The sequence below is a fragment of the Pithys albifrons genome, chromosome 25, assembly GCF_047495875.1.
Source record: "Pithys albifrons albifrons isolate INPA30051 chromosome 25, PitAlb_v1, whole genome shotgun sequence".
Taxonomy (NCBI): Eukaryota; Metazoa; Chordata; class Aves; order Passeriformes; family Thamnophilidae; genus Pithys; species Pithys albifrons.
The window spans coordinates 5,148,564-5,176,124 of record NC_092482.1 but is presented as its reverse complement, the minus strand read 5'-3'; the positions used below and the strand labels follow the sequence as shown (position 1 = coordinate 5,176,124).

Genomic DNA, 27,561 nt, shown 5'->3' with positions numbered 1-27,561 from the left:
CTGACACGGGCAGGGAGCAGATGGGAAGGAAAATGGAGCAGGGAAGAAAGGGAAGGGTCCCCCAACCACCCTGAAAAACCCCTGAGGATGGACAAAAGGCAGGGAGGATGAAGGACAGAGGACAAGGGACAGGCAGCATCCCTGTTGTTAACCCTCTTCCCACTGAGACGCTGTGTCAGGTTGGACCTGTGATTTGGCCCCTGCTGCAGAGAAGGAAACCCGAAAACAGCATCACTTGTTGTTAAATAAACTTTATTTTTGCACGGGGAGGGGTTAAAGGAAAATAAAATTTCTCCCGAGGATGGGCAGCAGCAGGGAGGGAGGAGCAGCCCAGCCCTCCCAGCTCTTCCCAGAGGCCATGGCGCTGGGTGGGCTCTCTGAGTGGGAGATGCTCAGGGCGCCCACGGTCCCCCCTGGGTGTGCAGGTCCCTAAAGGCACAAGTGTCACTGTGTCCCCTCCCTGCGTGGCTCTGTCACCCTGGAGCAGCCCAGCTTGTGCAAAACCCCCATATAAAAAAATACCAGTTTTCAGTATCGAACATCCTAAAAAACTAGAGCTTTGATCAACGTCAGTTTTCCACATCCTTGATTGGAAATCTGGACTGACACTCAGGAAAGCCGCTGCATTCCACCAGGAGGGGATGTTGGCATCAGGAGGGTGGCAGGGAGTAGCACCCGGTTAGTTGGTGGAGGGATGGACCTTTCCACCCACCCTGCTTGGCCCTGGGTGGGCAGAGGGTCCCACAGGACTGGAGCACCCATCCCACATTCCCCCTGTCCCCTGGGGCAGGGCCAGGTGCAGGGTGGGCTCCCGGGCAGGGGGTCTCTGCTGTGCCACTCCTGCCATCCCCACCCCTCAGGGCTCATCCAGCTGGATGAGAAGCCAAGGGCAGTGTCAAGGTCGGTGCTGGGGCTACAGGCTGGGCTCTGCTCTGGCCTCCAGCCGCTGCTGGTACCGCTGCCGGCGCTCGCAGCGCGGGCACGACGTGGCCCGGGCATGGCAGTCCCGGTGGAAGACGGTTTTGCATTTGCTGCACCTGGGAGGGAAACAGGGAAAAAACACCCACCGTGTTGGTAACATCAGAGCAAAGACCAAACTCCTCCTCCGCACCAGAGCAGGGGACACTTCCCTGTCCCAGGGTTCTCGGAGCAGGGCCCCAGCCTGGCTCTGCCTCTGGCTCAGGAGCAGCAGCTGCTCCAGCAAAGCAGCGGCTGGGCCGGAAGGAGCATTGTGGGCGCTGCCAGTGTGAGAGAGACCCAGTGAGGTTTGAGCTGAGGTTTGTGCCCTGCTCTCACAGCGGGGACAGCGCTGAGCGAAGCTTCAAAGGTGTGACAACCGCCCCTGAACAACAAACCCTGTGACAGCCACCCTGAGACACCAACCCAGTGACAGCAAACCCTGTGACACCAAACCCGTGGCACCAACACAGCGACACTGACCCTGCAACACCAGACCCTGGACAGTGACCCCTGGATATTGATCTTGTGACACCAATCCCTGTGACCCCAACCCACAGCGACACCAACCCTGTGACACTGACCCTGTGACACCAATCCCTGCAACGGCATTGCTGTTGGGGACCCTCTGCTTGCCAGGGCTGGGGTGCAGTCAGAGACCCCCACTCTGATGGTGGGACCCACATGTGGCAGGGACACTGTGGGGACACCAGAGCCACAGGGAGGGGACAGCAGCCACGATGGTGCTGCCCTTGAGGTGGCAGGCTCTGGAGTGGTGTCCTAATTGTTCCCTGATCCAGCTCAGCAGCAGCAGGAATGTGAACAGCTACAGTGACCCCCTGCATGGGGCAGCCAGGAGGGACCCTGGCTTGGGTGAGGGGTTCGCTGCTGAGCCAACAGGACAAAAGTCCCCATTAAAAGGGCTGAGCTCAGTTTTTGGGTTGTGATCCCAAACTGCCCCATGGCAGCAAAATGCTGCTCAGCCACATGCCAGCAGGGCAGCCGGATTTACCTTTCAGTGTGCAAATACCTGGTGCACAATCCATGTGTGAACAGCACCAAACACCTCAATTCCCCAAAGGGTGCGTGGGAGAGGAGCAGAGAAACACCCGGTGGCGTCAGGAGAGGGACCACATCACAGCCAGGGTCAAATCCTGCTCCAGTCAGGAGCTGCAAACCCTGAGGAACTCGGGATAGGGAAAGACTTGGGCATGCACAGACGGGATCAGGTGCTGAGGGAAAATCTTGTGCACAGACAGGAGGGATGGGGAATGGGAATTACGCATTCCCCCAGTGGAATCCACTTCCATGTGACCTCTGCAGATCAGCAGCGGTGGTGGCTGCTCCGCGGGTGTGGGGGGATTTTGGGAAGCCGGGGCTGGTTGCGAGGAGAGGTGGCATCTCCTGCCTCCCCCTGCCCGCGCTGCGGGAGCAGGCGCGGGGTCATTGTTTGAGGGGGTGCAGACACATCCTGTCGTGAGTGCCGGTGTGACCCCGGGGCGGGCAGAGGGCAGGAAGCCGAGCTTGGCTCCGCGAGGATGTCGGTCGAGCCGCTTTCCTGCCGCACAACCTCCCCCGTGGGGTGGAAAAAAGAAAAGACGTCAACAGCGTTCAGAGCTCGGCTTTGCGGGGCACGGGACCTCCCGCCGGCGGGCAGCCAGCTCAGCTCCACATGCCGGCGCTTTCCAGAGGCTGGCTGCTCTTTTTCCAGGGAAAACGGGCCCCCTGGGGATGTTGTTGTCCTCGATAATGAGCGCGATGTGGCTGCGGCAGGGAGGGCAGCGATGAGCAGCACGGAATACCTGCAGCCTGCGATCCGTGGTGCTTTTCTGCAGGTTCTGGGTGTTCCTCGTTTTTAGGGATTGCCAGGCATAGTGAGGACATGCAGATCATCAGCCTGCAAAATCTCTGCCAGGATTGTGCTCAGTGCCAAATAGGATATGACAAGACAAGAGGAAACGGCCTCGAGTTGCCCCAGGGGAGGTTTCGGTTGGATATTAGGGAAAATTTCTTCAAGGAAAGGATTGTCCAACCCTGGCACAGCTGCCCAGGGCAGGGGTGGAGTCACCATCCCTGAGGGGATTTAAAAGCCGTGTGGATGTGGCACTTAGGGACAGGGGTTAGTGGTGGCCTTGGCAGTGCTGGGGGCATGGTTGGACTCAGTGATCTTAGAGGGCTTTTCCAATCTGAACAATTATATCCGTGTGAAATAACGATGGAGATGTGGATGTCTCTCCAGCTACAATGGAGCAAGCTCCTGGGCTGGAAGGGTTTGATAGTGACTTCTGTAGCTAACCCTGATGGTGGTGAGGATAAACACCCTTTTGCCACCCTCCCCTATGAGAGATGGGAGCTCTTCGGGCAGTGGGAAAATCCCAGTGAGAGCCACCATCATCCCAGTCCTGCTGGGAACATCCTCAGCCACTTCCATCACGTCTCACAGTGCTGCCCATCTGGCTTTTTGTTTTCCAGGGAAGCTGTGGCTGCCCCATCCCTGGAAGTGTCCCAGGCCAGGTTGGACAGGGCTTGGAGCACCCTGGGCTGGTGGGAGGTGTCCCTGCCCAGGGCAGGGGTGGAACTGGATGGGCTTTAATGTCCCTCCCAATCCAAATCATTCTAGGATTCTACAAAATCCATGTCCAGGCATCCTTGCCCCCTCCCTGGCTGTAGAGGGAGTAGGACAGTCCCCCTGCTCCTTCCCTTTCCCTCCTGCAGCCTCTGGAAAGGGCCAGATTGAATCTGAATGGGAGATGTGCTGGCCAAGTCAGCAAGGCAGAGGCACCTTCATCCTCCTCCTCCTCCTCTCTCCAGCCTCTTGGCTGCCCTGGGACCCAGCACCCAGTGAGGCTTTTGCAGGCTGACATCAAGGTGCTGGTGGCTGCAGAGCCACCTGGCTTGGTGACACCCTAGTTCTGTGAGCATATTCTTCTCATGCCCCAAAGAGCCTGGATTTGGTTTGGATCATCCTGAGGCTGATGGATCCCATGACGAAAAGGGCATGAAGTCATGGGCACCATAACAAGATGAGTCCCACAAGGATGGGGGAACCATGGGAACATGGCTCTCATGATGACACGGGCAGCACAAGGATGTGACCTCCAACATGGGCACCATGAGGATGTGATTCCCACAAGGATATGGGCACCATGAGGTTGTGGGCACCATAATATGTTTTCCATGAGGACATGGGCACCATGAGGTTGTGGGCACCACAACAACATGGGCAGCCACAGATATGGCTTCCACAGGGATGTGGAACATGAAGACATGGCTCCCATGAGGACATGGGCACTACAAGGATGTGGGCACCATAATCTGGTTTCCATGAGGACATGGGCACTACAAGGATGTGGGCACCATAATCTGGTTTCCATGAGGACATGGGGACTACAAGGATGTGGGTACCACAATCTGGTTTCCATGAGGACATGGGGACTACAAGGATGTGGGTACCACAATCTGGTTTCCATGAGGACATGGGGACTACAAGGATGTGGGCACCATGACAACATGGGCTGCACAAAAATGGGTCTCCCACAGGGATGTGGAACATGAAGACATGGCTCCCATGAGGACAGGGGCACCACGAGGATATGGGTACCACGAGGATGCATAACCATGTGAGAGTGTTATGGGTTTAGCCAGGTGGGCCTAAATTTAGGTTTTAAAGTTCAGCTAGGCCTAGGATTGTCAGCTGATTTAAGCTGGGCTGAGCTAACTAACAGCTGACTTCTTCCAGCCAATAATATTGTATTCCATACCATACTACATCATCTCAAAGGGGGTAAAATCCAGTGTGTGGGAGTGGCTTGGTCAGTTCCATCATGGCTGCACTAAGAGGACATCTGGCAGCTCCTCTACTATGCTGGGCCCTGCTCCTGTTGCCTCTGCTTGCATTTTGTTTGCATTCAGGGAAGTAGAAGTATTTTGTTGTTATACTTTCTCTTTCTTGCTGAGTGTCTTCTGGAGTGCTTATGAATTTGGAATAATGGGCTTTGTATTAATTGGGAAGTGGGAAGTTATTCCTTGTTATACATGCATAACTTGTGTAAGTGTGTGTTATATTGTAGTTTTCTCTTCTCTGTATAAATACATGTAGTTAGTTTCAGCATAGACCTGGCTTTGGAAGTTTTCTTTTCCTCTCTCCCTCTTCTTTTCCCCTTGGCTGGTTGGGGGGAGGAGGAACCCTTTCCACTCTGTCCTGGACAGGTGGCATTTTGCCAGCTCAACCCAGGACACAGAGCCATTCCCAGTCTGCTCCAGGGCCATGTGCCCTGGAACTGCAGACCCCCAGGAGGAACCCAGGGGACAATCCAGGCTCCTGGAGAAGCCAGGCCATGCCCCTGAGGGCTCACCTGGTGGTAGTGTCGAACTCGAAGGGGAAGATGATGTCGCTGGTGTTGCAGATCTGGCAGATGAAGCCGCGCTGGGTGCACAGGTCGCAGCTGTAGACGTGGTGGGACGCAAACTGCAGCAGCGACTGCAGGAAGGTCTCGAAGATGCCGTCGGCGATCTGTGAGACACAGCAGGGGTCAGTGCTCCTGAAGCCCAGTTTGTGCTGATCCACACCTGCTCCTGGGGCTGCCACCTGAAGGCGAGGCTGTCCTCCAAAAACAACCCACGCCAGGTTGCAGTGGGACCCCAGAGAGCTGAGAGCAGCACACACAGCCTGGCTTGGGAATCACTGCAAAATCCAGTTGTTGCTGAGGAAGCACCATGGGGTGTCTCCACCCACACTGGGGTGTTTTCAGAAACAAACCCCCCATGACAAGGCCAGGTTGGACAGGGCTTAGAGCAGCCTGGGCTAGTGGAAACTGTCTCAGGCCATAGCAGGGGGTGGGACTGGATGGTCTCTAAGGATCCTTCCAACCCAAGCCACTATTTGATTCTATGACCATGCAAAGCTCTCACCTGCCTCAGATCAGTGACACTGTATTTGTGGGGACACTCCAAGAGGTAATGCCTGTGATCAAGCCTGCAAAGAAGCACAGAGAGGAAGGGGGTAGATGGTTTCCACCACATCTTCAAGAGCTTTAGAGCAACGAGGAGCCTGGACAATGCATATTCTTGAAGACAATCACTTAGAGCAAAGCTTACTCTCCACATCCTAAATCCTGCCACTGGAAATCACGTGAGAGCATTTCAAAGCAGGGGAAAAAAATTAAATATCTCATCTATTTTCTCAGGTGTTTCCTGTCCAGCCAGAAGCTCCTCTGCCAGGAAGGTGTTTCCTGAGTCACAGCTCAACGTGCTGACCCAGCCAACAGACGGATAACTCCTTAGGGCTGATGATATGGAGTGAAAAACCAGCCTATGCCTTGGCAGCACCGCTCCCCACTCCAATGGTGGGTGAGGAGGAGAACCAGGAGACCATGGGGGTGCAAAGAGGGGGGAATGTCACCCTGAGAGGGCCCTCACCGCTTGCTCAGCTCCTTCAGGGCGCCGCTGCGGCACATGATGAGATAATCCCCCAGCAGCTTCAGCTGTTCCCTGCTCCGCAGGATCCGCCCCATCCTCTCCACGTGCTCGTAGAGGCTCTCATTGACCAGCTTCAGGTCGATCAGCGGCTGGTTTCGGATCTGGGAGAGGAACTTCAGGGCCTGTTTGCACACCTGGGGCACAGAGAGGGCACAGGTGGGCACGGACCGAGGAGCAGCCCTGCAGGGAGTTCTGGGGTGGGCACCTCCACCTCAGGGAATGCCCAGATGGACATTCAGGAAGTGTGGGCAGGTGCCAGAGCACTTCCCTGCTGCCTGCAGGGCCCCAGCCCAAGACTCACCCCTCGTTTTGCCAGATCCCAGTTGTGGATGAGGCGGGAGGGAATCACTGTCTCGTCATCCCGGTGGCAGCTGTCGCAATAGTAGAGCCCGGAGAAGGCGCAGAGCTTGGGCTTGGCGAAGGAGAAGCCGATCTGCCTGGAGCAGCCTGAGGGGAGCAGGGAATGAGAGGGCACCAGAGCTGCCCCAGAGCCTGTGCCAGGCCAGGAGAAACTTTGGGAGGGGAGAATGGAACAGCCAAGTTTTGGGAAGGGTGGGAGACCAGCTGAAGCACCTGTAGGATATTCAGTGTGAGATTCCCCAGCCCATTCCCTATGGATTTAAGACCATGATAGGCACAACTTCACTTTTACTCCATAAAAAGGAGGCTGGACAATCCCTGAACCCACTTTTATCTATCGAGTGGTTCAATTATTTGTTTATGGTCGTTTTTTTTAGGAAAAGTGAGTTCTGGAAATACCCCAGTGGTTTAGGGAAGAACCTAAATCCCACCATCACCTCCACCAGTGGCTTTGCCCTGTTTTACTTTCACTCAGCCCTTTTCTTTTCTGCTGCCATCACAGGGTCCCAAAACCTCATCTGTCAGGGATGAGGTCAGGATGGATTAACCCAAAATCCCCCTTACAACAACAGTGGGGAACCCAGCTTGGCTTTGCCATCCCAACTGTTGCACTCTGGGGTAGCTGGAGCTCATCCCTCCAAAACATTCATGGAGATCAAATGTTGCTTCCTGAATTAATAATGAAAATCAGCTTTTACTACTCATTACTCAGAGATGGAAGGGAACACATCAGGTGTCAGGCTCGGAGAGGGGTGAAAGCAGGGCAGGCAGATCCCTAAAGAAAACCTACACATAAAACCTGGGAATTTGTCTTTTTAGCTTGTTGCTTCCATCTGTTGGGAGGTGGAAGATGCAGGACAGAGCCTGGAGGGGAAGGTAGAGACTGAATAGACCAGAAAAAAAAAACTATATGAAAAAAGGAGAGCGATTAAAAGAAAAAACCCAACCTGCTGGAGGGTACAAGAAATATAATTGAAGCAGGAGAGAAATCTGAAATTTAATTAACTTAGCAAGGTAAAAAGCAAATTACACCTCCTGTGAAGGTCAGTGAGGTGCCACCAGCATTGCCCCGCGTGCCGAGAGGCGTCAGGGCAAGGGTAAATGATTGTTTTGCAAAATCAGCTCGTCACACCCATTGCAATCCCCACTCCTGTGCTGCCTTACCGGAAAAACTGCTCTTGATTGCACTTTCCCCAGAGGCTGGGGCCTCAAAATGCCCAGGAAGAGAGTGCTGGGCCTCTTGGTCCAGTAAAGGTTGCTTCAATCTCAGTTCCCCACTGTCTGTACCAAAAGCATCTTAAATGGGAGAGCAGCAGCATCCCAGCTGGAGCTGGGCCCTGTCCAACCAGCTGGAGCTGGGTGGGCTGGGAATTCAGCATGGAGGGGCTCACCCTGTGCCCACCAACTGGGGACATGAAGCTCCACTGAGGGGCTTTGGTGCTGTTGGGGGTCTGGATGGGGGAGCCAGAGAAGCTGTGACTGCTCCATCCCTAGAAGTATCCAAGGTCAGGTTGGACAGGGCTTGGAGCAACCTGGGCTAGTGAGAGGTGTCCCTGACCATGGCAAAGGGGGTGGAACAAGGTAACTGGAAGGTCCCCTTCCAACCCAAAGCATTCCATGGTTCTGTACCTGCACAGATGAAGCTCTGTGAGTCCAGGCCCTTTTCCATGGGGATGGCCACCAGGTACTGCAACAAGAAGCCATTTTCCTTCACGATGTTCTTCAGGACAACCTGGGAGTGCCCATCCAAGCTGCCCCCCAGCGTCAGCGCCTCCTCCGCACTCTCCAGGTAGGACATGAGTGCCCGTCGGACCAGGAGCCTCCACGAGGCTGCCTCCTCTGCATTCTCAGCCTGCAGCTTCAGCACAGCCTTGGAGGTGATCACCTTGAAGAATGCAGGTCCCCCCAGGCTGGTGTCTGGGAGGATGTCCTGGATGGTCTCTATGCCATAACTGTTGCTTAAAATTTTGTCATTGTTCCTGATTTTAAAGCACTTCAGAGCTTCAAGAGACAGGGAAAAAACAAAAGGGACCCAGGTTTTGTCTATGTCCACGTACAGAACAGCCTCTTTTATTGCATCCACCTCTGGCTCCTGAGCCAAAGTCCAGTCCAAGCTGTTCCCAGGCACGTCGCTGTACTGGAGAGTGGCAGAGTCACCCTGGACGGGCTGGGCTTCCCCTCCATCCTCAGGACACTCCAGAGTCTCCCACTCATCCTCCTCCAGCTGCGGCCGGCACTTGTGCAGTGCCTCCCGGATCCTGTCCAGCCAGTCCTCGGCCTCATCCCGGCAGGGGGCTCGCAGGGAGAGCTTCTTCCCCAGGAAAACCAGCTCGAAGCGGCCGTCGGAGTGTGTCAGCGCCAGCGACTCGCAGCGCAGCAGGGAGTAGCTCTCCACGCAGATCCGATCCTCGTGCTCCAGGAAGAGCCGCAGCTCCAGCGGCGACAGCTCGCAGGAAAACTCCTTCCAGATGCCCATGGCTCCCCTCCGCTCCAGGCTGCCCAGCTTCAGCAGCCCTCGGAAAGGGTTGGAGAGACCTGTGGGGAAAAAGGTCTCAGGTTAACTGAAAAGGAGGAAGTCAGTGGAGAGAGAAAAGCCAAGGGGGCTCAAAGTGAGCATCCAGAGGCATGGCAGGTTTGAGAGCCTGTCCTGGAGGATGGTGGGATGGGGCAGGAGCTGACAGGATCTTGGTCTCCACCATTTGTCCACCTGCACTTGGGTTTCTGCTCACCTGCACTTGGGTTTCTGCTCACCTGCATTTGGGTTTCTGTCCCCCTACACTTGGGTTTCTGTCCACCTTCACTTGGATTTCTGTCCACCTGCATTTGGGTTTCTTCTGTCTACCTGCACCTAGGTTTCTTCTGCCCACCTGCACTTGGGTTTCTGTCCCCCTGCACTTGGGTTTCTGTTCACCTGCATTTGGGTTTCTGCCCACCTGCACTTGGGTTTCTGCCCACCTGCACTTGGGTTTCTGCTCACCTGCATTTGGGTTTCTGTCCCCCTGCACTTGGGTTTCTGCCCACCTGCATTTGGGTTTCTGTTCACCTGCATCTGGGTTTCTGTCCCCCTGCACTTGGGTTTCTGCTCACCTGCATTTGGGTTTCTGCTCACCTGCATTTGGGTTTTGAGGCTGAGAACGGGTGGGTTGGCACAAAGGAAAGGTGTCCTGGGGGTGGACAAACCCTCTCTCCCTAAAACACTTCCCACCAGAGCCATCGTGGGCTCAGCAACACCTCTGGAAGCTGCCCCGATGCCTTCTGTGGCTCTTAATGCTGCCACCAGCTCGCAGCTGCTTCCCAAACAGCCCATCAGCACCTGGAATCATCCCTGAGCACCACCCAGGGCCGGCAGCAGATGGAGGCAGGAGGTGGCACGTACCCATCTGCCGGCGGTGCACCACACTGAAGCCCTTTTGCTCCCGTTCTGGGGACATTTTGGGTTTGTCACTCTCTGAGGATGGCACTGAGAGACTCTCCAAGTCAAGAGCACTGATGAGCCCCGGGGCCAGGCCCTCACTGTCCCCCTCTGGCCCAAAGCCGTTGGTGTCAGCCGTGCTCCCATTGCTCTCTCCCGCAGAAGGTCTGTAGAAATCATCTTCTGAGATCCAGCTCTTTCTTTTCTGTTCAAAAATTAAATACATGAATTATCAAACTTATTGAACATCCTGTGCCCCTCAAACACACATCCACAGAGGGCCCTCCTCCGGGGCTATTCCAGCACAGACTGAATTCCAGGCACTTGTGTGGGATCTAGTGGGAGGTTCCCTGCCCAGAGCAGGGGGGTGGAACAAGATGAGCTTTAAGGTCCTTTACAACCCAAACCATTCCATGATTCTATGATTGTCTGCTGGCCATTCCCAGGTGGATGGCTCCTCTGCTCCCTCCAGTCAGGGAAAGCTCTGCTGAACTGTGTCAACAGCTGGGAAATGCTGGGATTCTATACTAGTGGGATGATAAAGTCCAAAATCAATCAGGTCTCCTCATAAAATCATTGCAAAGGGAGTGCACATTCCCTGCAGTGACCACAGGTGCATGGAGAGTTACTGATGGAGGGTGAAATTCCAGCCCTGCCATGGAAGGCTGGAGCTCACCTGGAGCACCAGTCATGTTCCAGGAAGAGCAGAGACAGGGAGAGGTACAGAGAAGATGTCCATGATGAGACAGAGGCTCACAAGAGGATGCAACAATCACTCAGCCTGAGTCATGCAGGGAAAAATCAGGCAGAAAAGGCCAAGGAAACCTTTGTCTGCTGTGTCAGGAGAGGATGAGACCCACAGGCAGATGAAAATGCGGCTGTAACTCCTTCAGGAGTTTTTCCAGGTACAAGAAATCCCAGAATCCTGTGAGGGGTGGAAAGCCCTCACAGCCCATCGAGTCCAACCTGTGACTGATCCCCACCTTGCCCCCAGCCCAGGGTACTGAGTGCCAGGTCCAGTTGTTCCTTGAACACCTCCAGGGATGGGGATTCCACCACCTCCCTGGGCAGCCCCTTCCAATGCCTGACAACCCTTTCGGTGAATAAATTCCTCCTGAAAGGAGCAAGGTTCTGGGACAAGGTCCCTGAACAAACACCAGGAAGGAAAAACAACCCAGCTCACCGCCCCGGCACAAGGGAAGAGCATCCCTGCACCCAGGGTTGCATCCCACCAGGAATGCCTTCTCAGCTGCCCTTCCCAGCTTCCCAAGAGCCTTTTATCCTGAATAACAAAGTCAGTGACAGCACAAGAGCTGTCACCACCCTGCGGCAGGATCATGGGTGGCAGAGGAGCAGCTCCTGCAGCTCCCGGATTACTCCCGGGGCAGGAATGCAGGTTGCTCCGTGAGTCATGGGAGAGCAGGGGGAATTTCCTGTTGACACAGTATGTTATACATAGATTAGGTCAAACTGGCTCAAGGCCACGAGGAAGCAGCGGAAACGGGATAAGCGGGAGGGAACTGAAAGGAGCAGAGAGCAGGAATAGTTTGGGGGGGGATGAGGTATATCTTAACCCCACCAGGATGGATAGGATGGGAACCAGGATGGAAACAATGGGAACCAGGATGGAAAAGTCAGTAACAAATCAGACAGAGGACAAGGCTGTTCAAAGAGTTTCCTAAAAGCAAAAGCAAGTGGATGTGGATCAGCTCCATGTGGCAGCAGGGGAAATCCGCCACTGCTCAAGCCCAACACCCGGGAATGCCATCCCACTCTGGGAACAGATGTGCTGCAGGAGGATTTTTCCACTGGGAAACTACTTTGTTTCCTGTCCAGTCAACCCTTTTCCTCCTCTTACATGGACCATAAATGAAGGAAAGTCCCCATGAGAACCTCGATTCCGGGGCTGTTTTATCTCCTGCACACAGCCCAGAGCCAGATTTGTGTGAGCTCATCCCTCTCCAGATATCCTTAACAAACCCTAAACTTCCTGCTGCTCCTGGAGAGGGATGACTGACAGGCCAGGCAGGGCTTCAAAGGCTTTGGTGCCTCTTTGACAAGTGAACACAGACTTTGATTCAATTCCTCCCAGAGCAGCTGCATGGATATGACTCCATGCAGTCCAGGAAGATGTTTGTGGAGGGAGCATCACTGACAACCAAGTGGGAGCAGGACAGGAGATGGGAGTTTGGATAAATCAACACTAGGTTGGGTGGGCTTGGAACAACCTGGTCTAGTGAAAGGTGTTCTGCCCATGGCAGGGGGTTGGAACTGGATGGTCTTTAAGGTCCCTCCTAACCCAAACCATTTTGGGATTACCTAATTCTATGAAGCTGCTGCTTACTCAGAAACTCACTAGTTGGTTTTTTCCCCTTTTCCATTAGGCTGGGGAGCAAAAATCCAAGGAGATGGAAAGGGGAGGAGCTGTAAGACCTACCGGACAGCCCAGCAGTGGAGAGAGCAGGTACTCGGCCGTGGGGCTCCGGACTGCCTGGCTGCTCTCGCTGCTGCCGCTGTCTGCTCTGCTGGGCCCATCCCTCCGCGGGGCTGGAATGCTGGCTGTGCCCCCAGCCCCTCCATCCCCATGGCCAGAGGGCACGGTGTCTCCTGTGGGAGCAGAGCCGTCTGTGCCTGGCGGTGGTTCCTGGTGTGCACCAGGTGCTGGTGCCGGTGCCGGGGTGGGCCGGGGGGAGCAGCCCAGCACGGTGGGCACCAGTCGCCCCTCTGGAGCCTCCGGGCTCGGCCTGGCCTTGCTGAACTCGGACAGCACCCTGGAAAGGGAAAAATGAGTGGTTTGAGCACAGCTGCAACAGCCAAAACCTGTAAAACCCCCAGTTATTGTAAATTGTAACTGTAAAAAGGGCTCGGTGTCACCGCTGACCTCTGGCTGGAAAATCCCAGTGATGCCAACAGCAAAATGTGGGAGGTGTGCCCCACAGAGCAGCACCAGCCCCATGGCGTGGCAGCAGGACCCTGCCTGCGATGGGAGCATTCCCCAGTTACACACATTAAAGGGGTTTAATTTGATGGATGGAGGGAGATCTGGGGGTTCCCCACAGCCCCAGCCTCATGGACGGCCTGGCCATGAATCCAGTGCCAAATTTCAACTGTTTTCATTAATGAGCAATTAATAGTGGAGCCTGGCTAGGGGAGTGGCTGTTCCCATGGCCCTGCTTCACTGCCAGCCCCAGAATTAAATCAGCTCAAGACTAAAACTCAAAACAGCATCTCCATCATGAGTTTAATCCAATCAAGGCAGGTTCTTCCAGGATCATTGGAAGAGGCAAAATCCTGGAAGTAGGGAATGATGCTGCTATAGATGGGGGAGCACAGCCTGCAGCTCTAAACCCTCCTGAAGACCTTCCCTGGGAAGAGACATCACTGCCAGGCCAGGCTCCCTCAGAGTCAAATTTTAAAGGTGGCACAGAAAATATTTACTGATTACTCAGAGCTTATATAACCCTGGAAATCTTTGTGCTGGATGCTCAGCAGGAATAAATCACAAGGATAACAAACCAACAACCTCCCTCCTCTGGATGATCTGCAGAAGCTGCAAATTATAACCCTCCCTGTGATCAAACTCATTTCTTTCTCCCCATGGAAAGCCCTGGAGCAATCCCCAGTGTGCACCAGAGAAATGTGACATTCCTGAACCCAGGGAGCAGCATTTTTCTGACGTTTCTGCCCTGCTAAAGAGGACACACACACACTTCAGTGACCACAAGCTCATTTGCAGTGGCAGCAGGGGCTCAGCGAGCTGTGCCGAGCGATTCGTAAAAACAAGGATGGCCCTTTCCAGGAGGGGCAAATATAGCTTGGGAAATTAAAACAGGGAGAAAACCTTCCTGCCTGTAGAGAGAAAATGTGAGGGCAGAGAGGGTTAAAAATCCCTTTGGAGAGACCTGGGGAGGGACTCACTCTTGCAGTGACCTGTCCAGGTCCTCTGCGGTGGCGGTGCCCAGGTCGGAGTCGCAGGACAGCGGCTCCTCGCCCCGCTCAGGGCTGCGGGCACAGGGGGCTGGCGGGATGCTGTCGGAGCCCAGGCTGGAGGACAGCTGGGATGAGCTCGTGGTGTTCAGGCTCAGTGAGGACGATGTGAGCTTGACCTTGCTGCTGGCTTTGCTGATGGGCAGCACTGATGGTTGGATCTCGATCTCGTCTGACCCCGACGACTGGGAGATGGAACCCAGTGACGCTTTCCTGCAGGGCTCGGACGGGAGGGGCTCCAGCAGCTCCGAAACGGGACACAGACCCGACAGGGACAGAGGGGTGATGGTCCACTCATTCAGAACTGCTGATTTATAGGACAGCTCGAAGGTTAAGGATGACAAACCCTGCAAGTAGCAGAGGAGAAACTCGCACTCCTCGGCATCCAGGAGCAGAGCAGGCCCTTGGTAGTACTCGGAGAGCCGGGAGCGATCCCGCAGGAGCAGCTTCAGGTAACACTCCATGAGGCCATCATTGAGTGCCAGCCTCAGCCAGGCACGGCAGCGACCCACGTCTGAGTTGATAAACATGAGCTGCTCCAGCTCCGAGACAATATTCCTGGGAAAAAGGAAGGAAAAAGAACAGAACAGGACATGAGTGGTTCCGTTTCAGTCCATCATGGAGCACAGGAGAAGCAAAGTCTCCATCAGGAACTGCCCAACCTGCTCTGCTATGGGGAGTTCAGAAGCTGGGATAAAACAGGCTGTGGAAAATCTCTTTCCTTCATGGAAAATGTGGTTTGCTGTGGAAAAAAAACAGTTCCTGAATGCCCCAAAGCTTGGTAAGAACCCAAGGCAGCCCTGGGGGCTTCTCCTCTCTCTGGCTGGAGGCATCTCCCACCTATTGCTTGCCCTGGATGAAGGATGCAGAAAGGGCAAATTCCTGCTGTCCCTGCATGTTAGTGGGGTTTGCACTGGCTGGATCCACCTTAGTGACAGCTATAGGCCTATATCCTCACTTCAAATTTAAAAGCAGCCAAACCCATGAAAACTGCTGTGACAGGCCCAAAAAACAACCTGGTTTGAGTTGAGTTCCTCAGGCAATCTCAGCTTCCTGAATTCAGCTGTTCTTCCCTAAAATCCAACAGCGACACCATGGTCCCTGATCCTGCCTGTTCCCACCTCATCCCAGCACCACAGGCACCTCATAAACCAGGGCAAAAGTTTTGTAAGACTTATTTTTCAATCTGTCTCTCAAGACAGAAGAAAAAAAGCCTTCAAAGGGCACAAAAATATCCCCCGTAGAATATGAAAGAGTTATTTTCATCCGCTCTTTCATAATTCAGGAGCTGGTGATGGAGTTGGATGAGGCTTTCAGAACAATTTGTGTGTGGGCTGCTATTTATTGTGGGAGAACTTTGCTTAGGGAGTGGCTCAGAAAAACCCCAGTAAACAGCAGTCATCCAGAGAGACCTCCTCAAAGGCTGGTTGGGACGTGGGGAAATGGGGCCAACCAGCCCTGGGAAGGTCCAGGCCAGGAGAGAGACCAGATCCCTGCATGTGCATCCCATAACTGGCTGCTGCTGGACACCAGTGCGGTCACTGGGATTCCACTGGGGGCAGGGAACCCCCACATACAGCCTGGCACCCAAACATCAGTAAGAAAGGGGTGTGCCTTCACAAGTTCATCCTTCAACAGTCTGGGGCCATCAGCTCACCCCCAGCACACACTGAGAGGGGCCGTCGGGGGCCCAGCCCCTCTTGGCACTGCAGGGGCTTTGCTGTCCTACCTCCAGCCCCCGTGGTCCTGGGCAGCCCCCCAAGCCCCCTGTGAGAGCATCTCTTCCCATACTGAAGGGACTGAGCATGCAGGGTGGGGCAGAGATGCATCTATCCATCAGGCCATCCTGCTGTTCACCATTCTCTGCCAGGGGAAATTGGAGTTGGAGATCAGAAAGAAATTCTTTGCAGAGAAAGAGCTCAGGCATTGGAATGGGCTGCCCAGAGAGGGGGTGGATTCCCCATCCCTGGAGGTTTTTCAACTGAGCTTGGCCGTGGCACTGAGTGCCATGATCTGGTAAAGGGACTGGAGCTGGACCAAGGGTTGGACTTGATGATCTCAGAGGTCTTTTCCAACCCAATCCATTCTATGATTCTGTGATTCTATGGATGTGGCACTGAGGGAGAATCCACCATGTCTTGATCCAACCCCACTGTGATCATCAGCCCAGGGCACTCCGTGCCCTGGGCTGGTGATCACAGTGGGGTTGGATCAAGGGTTGGACTTGATGATCTCGGGGGTCTTTTCCAACCCAATCCATTCTATGATTCCCTGAGTTTTACAGCACCAAAGGCAAGGGATAAACCCCAGCGTGCCAACCCCTTTCAGCAACAACATGCACTCACCGATGGGTGATGCTCTTCAGTAGGCCCCAAAAGACTGGCTGGGGAAGGGGTCCTCGACCCCCTGATTTCTTCCCTTTGCCCCCAGGCTGTGCCTTGATGTGCTTGGCCTTCAGCCCGTGCACAAAAACAGCTTCCAGGGCACTGCAGAGCGTGTTGGCGTTGCCGTCATCGCTGGTCACGACGGCGTCCGAGCTCACGTACTGCTTCTGCAGAGCCTTGATGGCATTCACCAGCTGCTTCTTGATCAGCTGCAAGGCAGGAGGTGCGTGTTGGGATCGTAAAAATGAAATTATTAGGAAGGATTTCATGGAAAAGGACTCAAAAATAGCAAGGCTCATCCACAGCAAAGCACCACGTGGCCCCTGTCTCATCCCCATCCTTTGCAGCGGTTGAACTGGGAGCACTGTAGCTGAACTGGTCAAGCTGGGGACTGACACTCTTGGCATCACAGTTCATCTGGTTTATTTTGTTAAAAAAATAATAATTCATGCAATTTTGTGGTGTTTCAGAGCTGGGCTTGCCTTTGGAGCACGTGGTGCTTCCTCTGCAGACCAAAAACTGCTTAAGGGGACAGGGAAGGCGCTTTTTCGGGGGAAGCACAAGGATTAAGTCAATGTGGGTGAGAAAGGAGAAGCTCAGAGGAGGGAACAGAGCCCCTGAGCTCGTGCAGGTCAGCCCAAGCAGCATGTGACATGTGACACGCTGACGGGTGCCACCAGCAGAAATTGAAGCCATCGACCTCGGCCGTGCTGGTGAATCCTCCGGCACTGCTGGGGATGGGCCCCAAAACAGAGGGTTTGGAAGGACAGGAGGGCTCAGCTGCTGCCTTTGGAGAGATTCAGTGGGTTCTGAAGCTGGAACGTGGGAATTTCACCTTCCTGCAGCTTTGCTTCCCTCTCCCAACCAGCTGAAAGCAGGAAGTGCAGCGAATTTAACAATTTGATGCTGGTGGAGAGAATGTTTTCCTAACACAGCTGAGCCTGGGTGTCCCAACACACCTTATTTCAAATCCAGGTTGTGTTTCCAACCAGGCATTTGGAAAACACCACAAATTCCTCTGGGACCCCATCATCTTCCAGCATCAGGCAGCATTCCAGGCCAATGCTGAATGTTCCCTGGGCAGGGCTTGGGCAGATTTTGACTCGAGCCTGGCTTGGCTGCACAAACCCATATTAAATTTCCAGCCTGGGATATTTTTTTCAGCATCTAAATAAGATTTCCAGCTGGAGCTCAAGGACAACAGAGGGAGAAGCATGTCCCTTACTGGGGTGCTGTTTTCCAGCTGGCCCCCAGACCTGCTGGCCCAAGGAAGGAGCACCATGGGCTGGGAGGATTAAAGAGTGCAGATGATTTTATCAGTCACGCAGAGATTCATCCTGCTGTGGGATGAATTAAACACTCAGGTTTAACTGCTGGTGTTGATGTTGTTAAATGTATTTAGACTCCTAAAGCTGGGTGAAGAGACCTGAAACTGGGGGGGTACAACACCCCTTCATCCAGGTATCAGGGCTGAGCACCTTCCCTGCCCCATCTGGGGTCTTGCAAAGCCCTGGTGTGATTTAACCCCCACACACTTTATTTCCTTCAATCCCCCTGCCCCATACAAACCATCCCAATCCCAATATAAACCATCCCTGAGATTAGCTCAGTTGGTTAAAACTTGACTGTAATAATGCCAAGGTCATGGGTTCAATCCCCTGTGTGGGCCATTGAGTTGGACTCGATGATCCTTGTGGGTCCCTTCCAACTCAGAATAGTCTGTGAATAGTCTGTGAATCCCAATCCCAGCTGGCATCACCCACAAGTCCTGCTATGTCCCCAACAGCAACTGGAGTCGCACTGGGCAGTCCCTGGAGCTCTGTAGGGAGCACTGGAGGGTCTGGCTCACCTGTATGGCTTCCTTGGCATCATCAGGGTGGCTGGAATGCATCTCCGCTGCTGCCGCTCCCTGCGCCAGGCGCTGCCCTCACATGTCACCTGGGGGACAAGGAGATGTCTGAGCACCCAGTGGGGTTCCCCCCAACTCCCCTGCCAGGTGCCACAGAAAAGGGATGGATCATGAACCAAGGAATTCTGCAGGTGCTCATGGCCAGGATGCTGCTGGATCCAAGCTGGGACAGACAGGAAAGATACCACACTTCCTGGTGATGCTTCCCAGGGACCAGGAGAGTTTGGGGCAAAACAGAGCATGGCCAAGAGACCAGGAGGGAGTAATTAACCCCTGTGAGGTGCCCAGAGACAACCCCAGGCTGGGTGAGCTGCCAGGCGGGTCCAGACAGCAGCACCACATGCAGGGCCAGGGACTGCTGCCCTTCTCCCTGTGTCACCTGCAATGCCTCAGCCTGAAGCATGGCACCCAAAACCCATGGGGATGGCATCAGGTGGCCTGGGCAAGGGGGTGTCACCCCCCAGAAGACCCTGGGGAGAGGTGGCAGCAGCTCAGCTCTCTGGCACAAGCCAGAGCAGTGATGCTGCTGCCAAACCCAGCTGGGACAGACCCCTTTGGCACTGAGTTGTCTGGGAAGATGGGAAGGAATCACAGAGTACCAGAATGGCTTGAGTTGGAAGGGACCTTAAAGCTCCCATTGTCCCACCCCTGCCATGGGCAGGAACACCTCCCACCAGCCCAGGCTGCTCCAAGCCCTGTCCAACCTGGCCTTGGAGACTCCCAGGGCTGGGGCAGCCACAGCTTCTCTGGGCACCTGTGCCAGGGCCTGCTCACCCTCCCAGCCAGGAATTCCTTCCCAATATCCCATCTATCCCTGCCCTCTGGCAGTGGGAAGCCATTCCCTGTGTCCTGTCCCTCCAACCCTTGTCCCTCTCCAGCTCTCCTGGAGCCCCTTTGGGCACTGGAAGGGGCTCTCAGGTCTCTGGCTCTAAACCCAGCCTAGAACATCCTCCAACTCCAGGGAATCAAAGGATTCCAGAATGGTTTGGGATGGAAGGAAAGAAGGATCCCACCCCTGCCATGGGCAGGAACACCTTTCACCAGCCCAGGGTGCTCCAAGCCCTGTTCAACCTGGCCTTGGACACTCCCAGGGCTTGTGCAGCCACAGCTTCTCTGGGCACCTGTGCCAGGGCCTGCCCACCCTCATGGGTAAGAATTTCTTCCCAACATTCAGTCTGAATCTCCTCTTTTAGTTTAAACTTGTTCCCCCTTTGCATGTCACTCTCCACCATTTTTATACACCCCTTTAAGTCCTGGAATGCTGCAGGTTCCCCAGGAGGCAGATAAACCCAGGGATCTGCCCACTCTGAGGGGTGTGGATGCCAGGGCTGCTCTGCAGCTTTGGTGGGAGACAGAGCAAAACCAGTGCCCTCCTGCTATGGGAAGCCCTGGAAAAAACAGATCTGAGCAGGCAGGGGCAGCCTGACCAGGTCACCTGCCCCTGCAGGGCCTTGGCAGACAACAAGAGACCTTTGACTTCTGACTCTTGGCTCCCTGCCCTGCTCCTCTCTCGGAGCTGTCTGCCAAAACCGAGCTGTGCCTGGAGCCTCTGGGAGCAGGGCATGGGAATCCCGGAGAGACAGCCATGGCACAGCTGGATCCCTGGCCAACACCATGGATCCTGGCATGGAAAAGCACCCCAGAGCTGCTCCAGCACCTGCTGCTGCCCAAAGCTTCCGTACTAAGGATGTGAGAGGGTGGAAGAGGAATTTATTCAGAGTCCCAGAATGTTTTGGGTTGGAAGGGAGCTCAAGGACCACCCAGTGCCACCCCTGCCATGGGCAGGGACACCTCCCACCAGCCCAGGGTGCTCCAAGCCCTGTCCAACCTGGCCTTGGACACTCTCAGGGATGGGGCAGCCACAGCTTCTCTGAGCACCTGTGCCAGGAGCTGCCCACCCTCCCAGGGAGGAATCCCTTCCCAATATTCCATCCAAACCTGCCCTCGGTCAGTGGGAAGCCATTCCCCCTTGCTCTATCAAGCTATTCCTATAAGTCAGAATCACTTGCCATCCAAATGAAGAAGAAGAGCCCAGGGCTGGCTGCAGGGTTGGATATGCCCCTGGCAGGCAATGGGCTTGGAATGGTTCAGATTTCATTTCCAAGCCAACACAAAAACCCCAGAGCTATCCCTGAGCAGAGCTGATGGCATCAACCTGCCCCTCTCCTGCCAAGCCTGGGCAGAACTGTGGTTTGCTGAGCAGCTCCTGCATGGCCACAGTCAGTCCTGAAGGCAGTGGTGGTCCAAATCCAGAGCAGTTTAAACCCAGAGCAGCCCAAATCCTGAGCAGCTCAAACCCAGAGTAGCCCAAGTCCAGAACAGCCCAAATCCTGAGCAGCCCAAACCTGGAGTAGCCCAAATCTGGAGTAGCCCAAACCCAGAGCAGCCCAGCCCAAGAGCAGCCCAAATGCAGAGTAGCCCAAATGCAGAGCAGCCCAAATGCAGAGTAGCCCAAATGCAGAGTAGCCCAAATCCAGGGCAGCCCAAATCCTGAGCAGCCCAAATCCAGAGCAGCCCAAATCTAGAGGAGCCCAAATCTAGAGGAGCCCAGACCAAGAGCAGCCCAAATCCAGAGCAGCCCCACAGCTGCTTGTGCTGGTAGCAGTAGGACAAGAGCTCTTTGGGGCCAAACCCTGGATTGATCCTTAGTGCTTCCAGCATTCAGAGGCAATTTCACAGAAAGGGAAACTGTTCTTGCTGTGACTTGTCATAAGATTTCCTCCCTTTGGGTTGCAACAGAGAAATGGGGGAGTGCAGGGATTACAGGGAAGTTAACCTCTGGCTCAGAGGCTGCTGGAAGGTTTGGGGGAATGAGGGAACCCCTAAGGGGCAGCAGTGGTTGACAAGGACAGCAGAGAGCCCTCCACCCCTCTCTGGAGAGCCCTCTCTGCCCCCCAGCCAGGAGGCTCTGGCACCTCGGGGCAGGGCAGGCTGTGCCCCTTTGCCCACCATGTCCTGCTACACCCTGTGAACAGGAGACACATCCCAGCCGAGACACTGAGTGTGGGAGAGACAAGAACGGGAAAGCCAAGGTGGAGAGAAGACCTGAGGGTGGGCACAGGATGATCACAGAATCATAGAATTGATTGGGTTGGAAAAGACCTCCAAGATCATCAAGTCCAACCCTTGGTCCAACTCCAGTCCCTTTACCAGATCATGGCACTCAGTGCCACGGCCAAGCTCAGCTGAAAAACCTCCAGGGATGGGGAATCCACCCCCTCTCTGGGCAGCCCATTCCAATCCCTGAGCACTCTCTCTGCAAAGAATTTCTTTCTCATCTCCAACTTCAATTTCCCCTGGCAGAGCTTGAGCCCATCGTGCCCCCTTGTCCTATTGCTGAGTGCCTGGGAGAAGAGACCAACCCCCACCTGGCCAGAACTTCCCTTCAGGCAGTTCCAGACAGTGCTGAGGTCACCTCTGAGCCTCCTCTTCTCCAGGCTGAACACCCCCAGCTCCCTCAGCCTCTCCCCACAGCACTTGTGCTCCAGTCCCTTCTCCAGCCTCGTTGCTCTTCTCTGGCCCCGCTCCAGCCCCTCAATCTCTTTCTCATACCCTGAGAGGCAGCACAGGTGTTGCAGCTCCAGCCCTGCACCCAGCACTGTGCCCTCAGCATTGGCCACCCCAACATCCCGAGCCAGGCAAAGGGAGTGACAGCAGCGGTTTTACAAAGACCTCATCTAAGTTTTACAAAGCGAGTGTTACTTCCACAAAACATGTTCCCTTTTCCAGCATCATCTCTCCCAGTGAGTGCAGGAGGTGAGACACTGAGAGCACCCACTGCCTTCACCACAGGACTCTCCACTCCCACCACGACCAGTCCGACCAGTTTGCTCCAGTGCCACGAATCCACACGGCAACATTTCTGTTGGGACAACATTCTCCTGAACGGTGAGTGCAAGGAACCAGCTCCAAGGTGGATTCTACCCAACACAAGTCTTGGGTGAAACATGGAAAATTGGTCTGGCAGCCCTGGCACTGGGTTTATAAGGAACCAGGGGGCTCTGGAGCACTTCCAGGGAGATCCTGGAAAGCCACAGCTGCTCCTTGTGATCTTGAAAGCATAAGAGATGGGATGGATGTGCAAACACACAGACAAGCCCATCTACAGAAAACCCACGAGGTTTCCCAGCAGTCACCACCCCACCCAGCTCGAGGAAAACAGGGAAAATCAAACAAGTGAGGAACAAGCCCAGAGAAGGAGTTTGACCTACCGAGGAGAGACAGTGGCGAAAGGGCAGAGCTGCTGATTTCCCAAACTGCTGCAAACCAGGCAGATTCTTTGGGATTCCTGCTGGGCCCAAGCCTTGTGCCAGCAGAGGCAGAGCCCCCTGTCCCAGAGCTCAGCTCCTCGGTCTCCCAAGAAGCGACGCTGTGGGAGTTATAAATAAACAGCAGGTCACTCACAGCCTGTGCTCTGTGGCTGGAAAACAACAGCCCACGACGGCGGCGTGAGCCGGTGACTCAAGGCCTGGCCACAGAGCCAGTCATTTTCCAAGCACGAGGGCTGTGCCAGTCACCCTCTGCCCCAGGACACGGGGCTTTGACAGCACGGTGGGCACAGCCCTCTGCTCCCACACAGCTCCTGCATTCCACCTGGAGCTGCTCCAGGCCTTGCTAAGCACACACACTGAGCCCAGGCAGAGGCAGCCCGGGAGCAGGGCAGGCAGCTGGCACGGCCGGGGGGTTGGCTGGTTGGAGGATAAAAGCCCTGGGACTCAGCCCTGAGGCTGAGGGAGCTGGGGGTGTTTAGCCTGGAGAAGAGGAGGCTCAGAGGTGACCTCAGCACTGTCTGGAACTGCCTGAAGGGAAGTTCTGGCCAGGTGGGGGTTGGTCTCTTCTCCCAGGCACTCAGCAATAGGACAAGGGGGCACGATGGGCTCAAGCTCTGCCAGGGGAAATTGAAGTTGGAGATCAGAAAAAACTTCTTTGCAGAGAGAGTGCTCAGGGATTGGAATGGGCTGCCCAGAGAGGGGGTGGATTCCCCATCCCTGGAGGTTTTTCAGCTGAGCTTGGCCGTGGCACTGAGTGCCATGATCTGGTAAAGGGACTGGAGTTGGACCAAGGGTTGGACTTGATGATCTCGGAGATCTTTTCCAACCCAATCAATTCCATGATTCTCTGCGAGGGGCAGGGTAGGACAGAGCCCCACCAGGACCCTCACAGTTCCACTTCAGCTCCTTCCCTGCCCCCAGCAATGATTCCCAAGGCAGGAACACAGGCCTGGCATGAGGGACGGGTCCCTCACTCCACCCTCATCCCCACAGCACCGGCCTCCTCGCAGCTGACACACCTGGTGGTGGCCCGGGAAGTGTCACCGTCGATCCAAGCTGTGCCCCGCGGGAGGAGGAGCAGCCGCCGAGCTCCCAGCACCGGCAGGGACGGTGAGTCTGTGCCTCCCAAACACTCCAGACTTGGAATTCCCTTCAACCTGTTGCCTGCTCCTGCGCCAGGCACAGTCTGCTGGAGCCGCAGGGAAAGCTGGAGCTGATTTTCCGAGGGAGCCTCCGCGCAGGGGCCAGGCGGGTTGTGAAAGCCCCAGCAAGTCGAGGCAAAGCGTTCCCAGATTTACACTCCCAGTTTTCGTGTCCCTTGGGATTCCCGGTGCCGGAGTCTCCCGATTGGTTTTCCCGGTGCCATCCGGCACGACGGGCGAGTCGCATCCCTCGGGGTGGGAATCACAAGGGTTGCTGGCAGGGAAGGCAACAAGGAAACAGCCTTTTAAACCCCACATTTCACACAAGAACTACCCAGAGCTGGTCATTTCTGGCGAGACAGCGTTGGTTTGTTGAGGATGTAATGCCTGATAAATCAGGGAAAGCTGCAGGGATCCCACGGGCACTGGATCCCTGCCCAGTGGAGGAACAGGCTGAGAGGTTTGGGGTGTCAGTGCTGGTGGGAGGGAATTGAGGAACAGGCACCAGCCCTTGTGGGACCCCGTGGGAAGGTACAGCTGAGCTGCTGCCACCCCACCTAACCCGTGTGGGGCCTGGCAGGGGTGGGCTGGGGGTCTGCTGGACGGGGGGATCAGGCCCTGCCTGGAAAGGTGCAGGCAGAGCCAGCCTGGGGGAGGGTCAGCAGCTGTGGGGAGCTGGGGGGCAGTGTTTGCTTGCACCACTCTGTGCCCCCTGTCAGACCCCATCACTCTGTACCCCCTGTCAGGCCCCCCATCACTCTGTATTCCCTGTCAGACCCTCATCACCCTGTGCCCCCTGTCAGACCCCTCTTACTCTGTACCCCCTGTCAGACCCCCATCACTCTGTACCCCCTGTCAGACCCCCCATCACTCTGTACCCCCTGTCAGACCCCATCACTCTGTACCCCCTGTCAGACCCCCCATCACTCTGTACCCCCTGTCAGACCCCCTTACTCTGTACCCCCTGTCAGAACCCCCATCACTCTGTACCCCCTGTCAGACCCCCCATCACTCTGTACCCCCTGTCAGACCCCATCACTCTGTACCCCGTCAGACCCCCTTACTCTGTACCCCCTGTCAGACTCCCCATCACCCTGTACCCCTGTCAGACCCTCTTACTCTGTACCCCCTGTCAGACCCCTATTACTCTGTATTCCCTGTCAGACCCCCATCACCCTGTACCCCCTGTCAGACCCCCTTACTCTGTACCCCCTGTCAGACCCCCATCACTCTGTACCCCCTGTCAGACCCCCCATCACTCTGTACCCCCTGTCAGACCCCCTTACTCTGTACCCCCTGTCAGACCCCCATCACTCTGTACCCCCTGTCAGACCCCCATCACTCTGTATTCCCTGTCAGACCCCCATTTCCCGCACCCCCTGTCAGACACCCCATCACTCTGTATTCCCTGTCAGACCCCCATTTCCCGCACCCCCTGTCAGACACCCCTCACCCTGTGCCCCCTGTCAGACCCCCATTTCTGCACCCCCATCCACACCCCATGGCCCCCCAACATCCCTCCCCCTCTGTCAGACCTCCCTCACCCTACACTCCTGTCAGACCCCCATTTCTTCCACGCCCTGTCAGACCTCAATTACTCTGTACTCCCTTTCAGACCCCCATCACCCTGTACCCCTGTCAGACCCCTCTAACCCTGTACCCCCTGCCAGACCCCCATTACTCTGTACCCCCTGTCAGACCCCTCTAACCCTGTACCCCCTGTCAGACCCCTCTAACCCTGTACCCCTGTCAGACCCCCATCAACCTGTACCCCTATCAGACCCCTCTAACCCTGTACCCCCTGTCAGACCCCCATTACTCTGTACCCCCTGCCAGACCCCCATCACCCTGTACCCCCTGTCAGACCCCCATCACCCTGTACCCCCTGTCAGACCCCTCTAACCCTGTACCCCCTGTCAGACCCCCATTACTCTGTACTCCCTGTCAGACCTCCATTTCTGCACTCCCTGTCAGATCCCCCTCACCTTGTGCTCCCCATGGCCCCCCAACATCCCTCCCCCTCTGTCAGGCCTCCCTCACCCTGTTACCCCTGTCAGATCCCCATTTCTGCACCCCTGTCAGGACCTCCTCACTCTGCACCCCCTGACAGATCCTCATCACTCTGCACTCCCTGTCGGACCCCCATCTCCTGCACCCCGTCAGACCTTCATTACTCTGTACCCCTGTAGGACCCTGATCACCCTGTACCCCGTCAGGCCCCCCTGACCCTGCACCCCCTGCCAGACCCCCCTGACCCTGCACCCCCTGCCAGACCCCCCTGTCCCTGCACCCCCTGCCAGACCCCCCATCACTCTGTACCCCCTGTCAGACCCCCCATCACTCTGTACCCATCAGACTCCCATTTCCTGCACCCCCTGTCAGACCCCCCTGTCCCTGCACCCCCTGCCAGACCCCTTGACCCTGCACCCTCTGCCAGACCCCCCTCACACCGCACCCCCTGCCAGATCCCCCTGACCCTGTACCCTCTGCCAGAACCCCCTGACCCTGCACCCCCTGTCAGACCCCCCCTCACACCGCACCCCCTGCCAGACCCCCCCTCACACCGCACCCCGTCAGACCCCCTGACCCTGCACCCCCTGTCAGACCCCCCCTCACACCGCCCCCCCTGTCAGACCCCCCCTCACACCGCCCCCCCTGCCAGACCCCCCTCACACCGCACCCCCTGTCAGACCCCCTGACCCTGCACCCCCTGCCAGACCCCCCTGACCCTGCACCCTCTGCCAGACCCCCCTCACACCGCACCCCCTGCCAGACCCCCCTGACCCTGCACCCCCTGTCAGACCCCCTGACCCTGCACCCCCTGTCAGACCCCCCCTCACACCGCCCCCCCTGTCAGACCCCCCCTCACACCGCCCCCCCTGCCAGACCCCCTCACACCGCACCCCCTGCCAGAGCCCCCTGACCCTGTACCCTCTGCCAGACCCCCCTGACCCTGCACCCTCTGCCAGACCCCCCTCACACCGCACCCCCTGTCAGACCCCCTGACCCTGCACCCCCTGCCAGACCCCCCCTCACACCGCACCCCCTGCCAGACCCCCTGACCCTGCACCCCCTGTCAGACCCCCCTGTCCCTGCACCCCCTGTCAGACCCCCCTCACACCGCACACCCTGTCAGACCCCCTGACCCTGCACCCCCTGTCAGACCCCCTGACCCTGCACCCCCTGTCAGACCCCCCCTCACACCGCACCCCCTGTCAGACCCCCTGTCCCTGCACCCCCTGTCAGACCCCCTAACCCTGCACCCCCTGTCAGACCCCCCCTCACACCGCACCCCCTGTCAGACCCCCTGTCCCTGCACCCCCTGTCAGACCCCCCTCACACCGCACCCCCTGTCAGACCCCCCTGACCCTGCACCCCCTGTCAGACCCCCCTGACCCTGCACCCCCTGTCAGACCCCCCCTCACACCGCACCCCCTGTCAGACCCCCCCTCACACCGCACCCCCTGTCAGACCCCCTGACCCTGCACCCCCTGTCAGACCCCCCTGACCCTGCACCCCCTGTCAGACCCCCTGACCCTGCACCCCCTGTCAGACCCCCTGTCCCTGCACCCCCTGTCGGACCCCCCCTCACACACATCCCCCTCACCGGCTCCGGCCGGAGAACCCGGAAGTGCCGGGAGCGCGCACGCTCCGCCCCGTG

The 27,561-nt window shown here is 56.3% G+C and overlaps 1 protein-coding gene across 2 annotated transcripts; it reads right to left on the bottom strand.

Annotated features, from left to right (window-relative positions):
- Positions 1 to 234: 234 nt before the first annotated feature.
- On the bottom strand, positions 235 to 27,561 carry PLEKHM1 (pleckstrin homology and RUN domain containing M1). Of its 2 annotated transcripts, XM_071577067.1 has the most exons (14): positions 27,508 to 27,561; positions 23,778 to 24,174; positions 22,699 to 22,856; positions 18,428 to 18,516; positions 16,540 to 16,787; positions 14,126 to 14,752; positions 12,645 to 12,978; positions 10,172 to 10,412; positions 8,425 to 9,330; positions 6,737 to 6,882; positions 6,376 to 6,569; positions 5,869 to 5,932; positions 5,313 to 5,470; positions 235 to 1,037 (listed from the first exon to the last, which is right to left on the bottom strand). In XM_071577067.1, exons 4-14 carry the CDS (start codon positions 18,467 to 18,469, stop codon positions 914 to 916), a joined length of 3,084 nt encoding a protein of 1,027 aa, XP_071433168.1. In that variant the 5' UTR covers positions 18,470 to 18,516; positions 22,699 to 22,856; positions 23,778 to 24,174; positions 27,508 to 27,561; the 3' UTR covers positions 235 to 913. The 2 variants fall into 2 exon arrangements, with proteins under 2 accessions (XP_071433168.1, XP_071433169.1); XM_071577068.1 differs by lacking the exon at positions 22,699 to 22,856.